This window comes from Centropristis striata, chromosome 21 (assembly GCF_030273125.1).
Source record: "Centropristis striata isolate RG_2023a ecotype Rhode Island chromosome 21, C.striata_1.0, whole genome shotgun sequence".
Classification (NCBI taxonomy): domain Eukaryota; kingdom Metazoa; phylum Chordata; class Actinopteri; order Perciformes; family Serranidae; genus Centropristis; species Centropristis striata.
The window spans coordinates 29,409,239-29,417,960 of NC_081537.1; the positions used below are offsets into that span (position 1 = coordinate 29,409,239).

An 8,722-nucleotide genomic window follows, 5' to 3' on the forward strand; every position below is an offset into this window, starting at 1 on the left:
TATATATAGAGAGAGAGAGAGAGAGAGAGAGAGAGAGAGAGAGAGAGAGAGAGCTCTTTTTGTTTTTTAGTTTTTGTTTTCTTTTAAAATGAATAATAGAATTATAATAATTTATTGTAAATATTGCTTTCAATATTCCTTACTGTTTTCTTTTTCTGATGCTTGCTTTGGCAATATATACAGTGTTTTGTCATGCCAATAAACCAACTGAATTGAATTGAATTGAGAGAGAGGGAGAGAGAGAGAGAGAGAGAGAGAGAGAGAGAGAGAGAGAACGTTGATTAGTTTTATACACGATTTTTTGGCACTAACTGAGATTCGGAAATATTGGAATATCTTTAATAATTATTGCAATAGTTGCAGCTCTTGTACGTTAGCTAGCTAGCTAATGCAGTTCTTTTTATGCCGATATTTTTCATAGATATAAAACATGAAACATGTTTATAAACGAGCACTTTAATGTCATCAATTTAGCGGCAATGTTTTTGTTTGTGTATTGTGTCAATGTGTTCTGTTGTTGTCATATTCATATTCATAGCTTTCGCCTGAGTACATATGTGGTTCCATGGTGTAATGGTTAGCACTCTGGACTCTGAATCCAGCGATCCGAGTTCAAATCTCGGTGGAACCTAACTTTTCTTCTGTTTACATACGCCACAAAGCGTAGCTTAGCAGCAGAAGCTAGTTACATTACGTACAACGTCAGTGCACTGTCAATAACGACGTCAGTCAAACATGGCGGCGCACATAGCACGACGTTCTTATTTATTTTGCCGTAGTGCAGGAGTAAATGTGATTCAACAACATGTAAAAGTGAGGAGTGTTGAGATAGGAGACAGTAATAACACTTTACAGCTGAGTGTTGCTTATGGGACCCGATGGACAGACAGCACACAGGTCAGTTAAATGTAGCTGTCGTTTCTTTCTATGTGGAATGTCACACCAAACTCCCTGCACTATATTGGACTGGATTAAATGTTAGGATTAAACGAGCCTATCATTAAATGCTAGCTCCAGTGGAAACGGAGCCCTCTGTGTTCTGAGAAAAAGTAAGGGATATATATTGTTGAGAAATGCATTGAGCAAACCTTTAAATTAAATGATCTGACTCCAACTAAATCCTCACCTATTTCTCTGCGCCGATCGTTTGATGGGGAATGATGAGCAGGAGACGCCCGAGTTCTTAGTTTAACTTCATTTTATTACAATACGTCGAGAAATGTGCAGTTACAGAGTCTCTGGGTTCAAACTACACGTCCCTGACATGACATTAGGCTGGTCAGTTGATGAGGTCTGCATACAATCTACTTTCCCTGGCCTGAACCCTTTTTATATCCTAACAGAGGTTTAATAAGAATGGAGGTAGATTCCAGAAGTTGCCTCCTCGATCCGCTGATTCGTCAGTTTAATCAATACGTGGACACGTCATGTCACCAAGCAGAGAAGACAGTTATCTTTCTGCTCAGCACATCATGTCTGTGACCTGACCTGTTAACAAAACTTTCAAACCACAAACTCCTGCCTTGGTATGATTTGCAGAGATATTATTGGAGACAGATTTTGCAACAAAACAATATGTTTTTGTAATTATAGAATCTTATTCTAAGTAGGACAGAGAAAGTTTAAGCAGGTGCAGTAAATGTATTAATTTTGGATGTATTAAGAGTAATCACAGTTTTAAAACAATATTAGCACATGATCATTGTATCAAAGCATCTTCCATGATTAATCTATAAATGCCTGCATCAATCAGATAGTGACCCCCTTCCACAGAGACCAACAACAGAGACAGAATCACAGATTATTCTTACAATATATAAACATAAAGGACTTTTTGGAGCCATGTGATGAGCTGGGCTGCAGTGAAATAGGAGATATAACAGACACCATGTACCACCAGCTTTCAACCTTACTGAGATGAAATAAGTCATTTGTGTAAACCAAATAAGCCAAGAAACATAAAAAATTCACTAAATTAAATGTTTCTTAATTCTAAAACCACTACAGAAGGCACATTCATTTTCATCACAGTGATTTTGTTGTGTTTTCCCCATTTGAGGCACTTTAGGAGACAGTTTATCATGTTTTCTCCATTGTAAGGGCACACAGGTAGGCGCTTTATCACATTTTCTCAATTTAACGCCACTTTAGAGGACACTTTTCTCCATTGGAAGGACACATAGAGGACTTTTTATCAAGTTTTCTCCATCTGAAGAGCACCTAGAGGGCTCTTTATCCGGTTTTCTCCATCTGAAGAGCACCTAGAGGGCTCTTTATCCTGTTTTCTCCATCTGAAGAGCAACTAGAGGGCTCTTTATCCTGTTTTCTCTATCTGAAGAGCACCTAGAGGGCTCTTTATCCTGTTTTCTCCATCTGAAGGGTACCTAGAGGGCTCTTTATCCTGTTTTCTCCATCTGAAGGGTACCTAGAGGGCTCTTTATCCTGTTTTCTCCATCTGAAGGGTGCCTAGATGACTCTTTATCATGCTTTCTCCATCTGAATGGTGCATTGAGGGCTCTTTTTTCATGTTTTCTCCATCTGAATGGTGCATTGAGGGCTCTTTTTTTCATGTTTTCTCCGTCTGAAGGATACCTAGAGGACTCTTTATCCTGTTTTCTCCCTCTGAAGGGTACCTAGAGGATGTTTTCTCCATATGAAGGGTACCTAGAGGGCTCTTTATCCTGTTTTCTCCATCTGAAGGGTACCTAGAGGGCTCTTTATCCTGTTTTCTCCATCTGAAGGGTACCTAGAAGGCTCTTTATCCTGTTTTCTCCATCTGAAGGGTGCCTAGATGACTCTTTATCATGCTTTCTCCATCTGAATGGTGCATTGAGGGCTCTTTTTTCATGTTTTGTCCATCTGAATGGTGCATTGACGGCTCTTTTTTCATGTTTTCTCCGTCTGAAGGATACCTAGAGGACTCTTCATCCTGTTTTCTCCATCTGAAGGGTACCTAGAGGATGTTTTCTCCCTCTGAAGGATACTTAGAGGACTCTTTATCCTGTTTTGTCCATCTGAAGGGTACCTAGAGGACTCTTTATCATGCTTTCTCCATCTGAATGGTGCCTTGAGGGCTCTTTTTTCATGTTTTCTCCATCTGAATGGTGCATTGAGGGCTCTTTTTTCATGTTTTCTCCATCTGACGGATAGCTAGAGGACTCTTTATCCTGGTTTCTCCCTCTGAAGGGTGCCTAGAGGGCTCTTTATCATGTTTTCTCCATCTGAAGGGTGCCTAGAGGGCTCTTTATCATGTTTTCTCCATTGGAAGGGCACCTAGAAGGCTTTTTATCATGATCTTCTCCATTTAATGGCAGTCAAGGGGACACTTTTGGAAACTTGGGAGCACCCCTGGCACCCAGACACACACAGGCTCAGGACAAAGGGACACTGAGGTAACAGATAATGCAGTGATGAAAATGATAGCGTATCATCCCAGGATGTGCTGTGTAGACAGGAGCAGCACTAAGCTTATCCCTTCCCAGGACTCCAGAGGTCATTGTTGTGGCAGAGTGGTCAGACTTGTTAATTGAGTTTGCTGTGACATTCTGTCCATGAAAGAAAGAATCTGATGATAACTGAGATGACAAGATAACAATACATGAAAATTCATCACACCGTGAAAATGTACTGTATCATTGTCTGATGATGACAACACATTTGACATACTGTAAATAGATTTGTCTTATTTATTTATTTTTCAGGACGCCCAAGTGCACATTCGAGTAGGTAAAATACAATTATATATTCACTTAAGCAGAATAAGAAAGTTTTTTCTCATTTTGTATTTTTCAACGGTATAATCTCCTTCTCTCTCTTAGAGCGCCTGACAGTATCTTATAGCAGAAGCAGTGGTCCTGGTGGTCAGCATGTCAACAAAGGTTCTCAAATTTGATTTTCAAAGAAATTGTCCTTTGTAGAAAACATTAAATACACAAAACTTTGCTTCTTTGATGTTTTAAATCGTACACAGAATATTTCTTTGTGTAATGATATATCTCATCCTCAGCCAGCACAAAAGCAGAGGTCCGATTCCATGTGCTAACAGCAGAATGGATCGCAGAAGATGTTCGACGGAAAATCTTTGAAAAGGTTTGTTTTGAAATACTCCAGAATCAAGATACAATTGTTGATCAGAGAGGAACACTATTGTCCGCAGTTCTATCATTGTAGCTCTCCAATTAGAGTCATGTACACTGTCTGGGGTTCAAGCAGCGACATTTGCTATTTTTTGTTTGGTTGCGTTGTTCATCTTTTTATCCTAGGGACACCTCAAGGAAATGTCTTTAAACTTGGCAAGACAAAATCATTTTTTAGTCATAATTCAAGAATTCATACAGTTATTATAACACTATTTCACACAAATGTCTAATATGATATCATGGTAGAGTGATACTAATCTAAATTGGAAAAGGTCAAATGTCAACTTTCTGCAAAAACACTTTTGCCCGTTGTTCAAAGCTATAATTCATAACAGAAAGGGAGACATTTGGTTGGATACTTAGTTAATAGGTGCGTTTCCACTATAGTGGAATACCTGGAATGACGCAGGTGTCTCTAGCCGAAACGCCCCTTATTTGAATATGAGCTGGCCCTATCCGCCGTTTGACCGGCCTTTTTTTTCCTCCCCTGAAAAAAGCCTGATTGCTGATTGGATAGAACGATAAGCAGGATGTGACGTAGTACTCGATGCCACAACAACACACGCCATTTTTAAAAACCGGCGAAGTAGCGAGTAGTCACAAGCGACAAGAAACATTAGCTCCTTTCATTGTGCGGTCCAGCAAGTGTAACATTGCTGGTAAGGTCTGTGCCGGCTTTTATCTTAGGGCGTTTATAGTGATCCCGTGAAGGCTGATATTCTGCCCTTTCATAGTGCAGTCCGGCATCGCGGAACGAGGTGCACAGTGACACAGTGCTAATAGGCTACACAGTTAGCTCTGTAGCAGTTGTTGAGAATTGCATTGAGGAAACCTTTAAAATTAAATTATCTGACTCCAACACAAAATCCTCACCTATTTCTCTGCGCAGATCGTTTGATGGGCAATGATGAGCAGGAGACGTCCCAGTTCTCAGTTTTTACATTTTATTACAATATGTCAAGAAATGTGCAGTTACGGAGTCTCTGGGTTCAATCTACACGTCCCTGACATCACATTAGGCTGGTCAGTTCATGGAGGTTGGACCCCTTTCTGTCCCTGAAACCCAGTTTTATAGCCTAACAATGTTTACTGATAATGTGGGTAGAACTCTCCAGAAGGTGCGTCCCTCTCGAATCATTAATTCGTCAGTTTTAATCAATATTGTGGACACGTCATGTCACCAAGCAGAGAAGACCTGTTACCAAAACAACACCTAACCTGTTACCAAAACATTCAACACAACCTCCTGCCTTGTTATCACTTGCAGAGATATTAGTGGAGACACAGATTTTGCAATGTCCACATAAAATATATCTTTTTGTGATGATAGAATCTTACTAAATTTAAGCAGATGGAATAAATGTATTTAGAGTAATCACAGTTTTAGAATAATATTAGCACATGATCATTGTATCAAAAGCATCTAACAGGATTAATCTATAAATGCACAGAGAGCGGGCACCCACACAGTTAGTGAATTACGCAGGCACAGATGGTGACCTAGTCAATCAGATGGTGACCCCCTTGCACAGAGACAGAAAACAGAGACATAATAACAGATTATTACTAACACAGTACAGTATTAAGGTGTTTCCATTACAGTCTAATACCCAGAATAAGACAGGTCTCACTCACCGAAACACCCCTAATTTGAATACGAACAGTCCCGAGCCGGCTTTTGTCAGGACTCTTTTAGTCCCTGTAGAAGAGCAGGGTCTTTTTTCTCCCCTGAAAACAGCCTGGTTACTGATTGGATAGATCGCTAAGCGAGATGTGACGTAGTGCCATTTGTAAAAGCCGGCAAAGCAGTGTTGCCAGCTTAGCAATTTTGTCGCTATATTTAGTGACTTTTCAGACCCCCCTAGTGACTATTTTTCAAAAAAGCGACTAGCGACAAATCGAACGACTTTTTCTGGTATTATTATTCTTAACGAGCCACCAGCCCCGCAGCTCATCGAAGCAGCACAGTCCTCCTACAGCAGTCTCTCCCAATGCCTTTTTGTTAACAATAAGCGGCAGAGGCTGTGCACAGTAATGATGGTGGCCACAGTTGTCAAAACTGTCGCTAAGCGACTAGGCGATGATAGAAAACCTTACGTCACCTCTGAAGTCTCATAAATCCCTCTGGGGCCTTGTTTTGTAATGGAGACACACTGAGAGAGCGGACATATGACAGGCCGTGGCCTGAGACTTTCCCAGTGGCCACTGTTTACTGTAATGGAAACACGCCTAATGACACTGATGTTATTTCTCTTTTTTATTTGTTTGTTATGTTACCAACAAAAAAGCAGGACAGATTTGATCACCTCTGATTTTGATATTAAGACCATCTGTACACATATCCTGCTTTGTTGTGCAGAACAAAAACCGCATCAATAAGGCTGGGGAGCTGCTGGTGACCTCAGAGCTGAGCAGGAGTCAGCAGAGAAACCTCTCTGATTGTATCCAGAAGATTTCTGCCATTGTAGCTGAGGCCAGCGAGAAGCCAAAGGAGCCAACAGCAGAAGACATAGCTCTTAGAGAAGCCAGGTAATACCCAGCAGCAAAGCATGTTGTTTTCCATCCACCTTAGTTATAAATGGGTGTTATGTGCGGGTTTATTTATTTATTTATTTTTCTCAGGGTATATGTATATTGTAATTGTTTGTAATTTTATTCTATTTTGTAGATGGGGTAATTGTATATTGGATTTTTATAGTATTGTGATATTGCATGTAGTTGTAAAAGCCCAACTAGGGACAGGAGTTGAAAATTAGCTGAAGCTATATCTCTGTATGCAGCACATCAGATGCATGCCCTGTATCTATGCTAACTGCATTGTCCCTATCAAATAAAATAAAATAAATTAAATTAAAGTGAATATGTTTTGCAGGTTAGCGAAGGCGAACAAGGTGCGACTCCAACAGAAGAAGATTCAGTCAGATACAAAAAAGAGCAGACGAGTGGATTTTGACTAACTGACTGATTGTTTTCTTTCTACCTCTTCTGGTTGTATTGTCAATAATTACAAATCCTTTATGTGTCCAGTTTTGTCTTTCATTTTCTGTACAATAAAAAGTAAGTGGCAACATTTTTCTTTTGTGAATGTCATATATCCATATAGTTTTTATCAGGGACGAAAATGTTTTTGGTGTTTATTATATATTTTATTTCATTATTTATACGTTAGGCATTGTTGAAGGACAAAGATCTATGCATCATTATTAAACATTTAAAACAGAAATGAGTACAGGAATAAAAACATGCATACAATATTCCCATTCAGGTCGCAGAATATCTTGTCACAAGTGAATGAATAGATTAAAGGTTTAAAAATTGTACGGGCAGTAGAAGGACCTCGTTTCTGCACAGAAAGGCATAAATACAAAAATAGCAGAGGATGGTTTCGATCCATCGACCTCTGGGTTATGGGCCCAGCACGCTTCCGCTGCGCCACTCTGCTTCCATAAGCGATCATGGAGACAATTCACTTCATAACGTTCTCTAGATTTCATACTGTATCGTTGGTTTGGAGAATGCTCTGATGTTATGGTAAGGCGATGAAGGTACAATCTATCGACTGTTGTTCCTGTTGAGTGCCTATTCACTGTGACTAACGCTATCCTACCTCGCTAACTTAGTCAACGTAGTTAGCATAACGTTACTGTTCTCTAACAAGAGGTATTACAATTCATCTTACCAAAGATTAGTGGGACACAAGCTAACGTTAGTACATATTGAATTAGACACAAAACGTAGGTTAACGGCAACTCACAAATATAACCAGAGTTAAAAAAAAAAAAAAAAAAAGAAATGAACGCCGAATCACCCGCAAAATACGACCACGAAGGGACTCGAACCCTCAATCTTCTGATCCGAAGTCAGACGCCTTATCCATTAGGCCACGCGGTCGAGTTGACGAGGTAGGGGCTGTGTACTGTACTTATAAATACTACTACTAATTACCAATACTAGTTAGTGAATTGTATGTATGCTGGTTTCAGACAGTATTATTTTTCTAATTTAGCATTAAACAATTTCTCCACTCTTTAAATTGTGACGTGGGTGTGGGAGGAGTTGTTAAGAAGCACAAAACATTTCTTTAACATCTGGTACTTAATATGTAGTAGAAGTATTTCTGATGATGAGGGTAGTCCGTCTGTTGTTATAATTACATTTTCTTTTCTTTTTTTCAGCAGTTTTACAGCTTTTTTCACACTCCTGAAGACTGTATTCAAACAAGATCCAGCGGTTTGTCGTAAATAATCCCATTAATTTGAGTGGGGGTAGGGGGATTGGGCTGCAAGGACTACACAGCAGGGCATGCTGGGAAAAATTAAGACAATTTGACATAGTGGAAGAACCTTGAATGTAAAAAGAGAACTGGGTACAGTGTTTGATGACCCCCCAGCCATTCCTATGAAAGTTGCTCAGTGGCTCATTAAGCCAAATAAAGTTTGACTTCTGTACATTAAAATATCTGCATCTTCTATGGCTCTTCTGTCTCAATAGGCCCATTGATTAATAGCACTGGAGACTTCTGCAGAGATGGACAAGCTAGCTATCTAACTAGTCAACCATTGGCAAAGTAGTCTGCCAACAGC

General features: G+C 39.7%; 1 protein-coding gene and 2 non-coding genes across 3 annotated transcripts; 2 read left to right on the top strand and 1 right to left on the bottom strand.

Moving 5' to 3' along the window:
* The first annotated feature begins 559 nt into the window (after positions 1-559).
* On the top strand, positions 560-631 carry trnaq-cug (transfer RNA glutamine (anticodon CUG)). Its single transcript has one exon. It is a non-coding gene; the product is annotated as a tRNA-Gln (tRNA).
* Positions 632-734: 103 nt separating this feature from the next.
* On the top strand, positions 735-7,209 carry mrpl58 (mitochondrial ribosomal protein L58). Its single transcript, XM_059324049.1, has 6 exons — positions 735-897; positions 3,702-3,726; positions 3,819-3,878; positions 4,007-4,089; positions 6,499-6,668; positions 7,012-7,209. Exons 1-6 carry the CDS (start codon positions 736-738, stop codon positions 7,094-7,096), a joined length of 585 nt encoding a protein of 194 aa, XP_059180032.1. The 5' UTR covers position 735; the 3' UTR covers positions 7,097-7,209.
* A 748-nt stretch (positions 7,210-7,957) lies between these two features.
* trnar-ucg (transfer RNA arginine (anticodon UCG)) lies at positions 7,958-8,030 on the bottom strand. Its single transcript has one exon. It is a non-coding gene; the product is annotated as a tRNA-Arg (tRNA).
* Between the last annotated feature and the right edge of the window lie 692 nt (positions 8,031-8,722).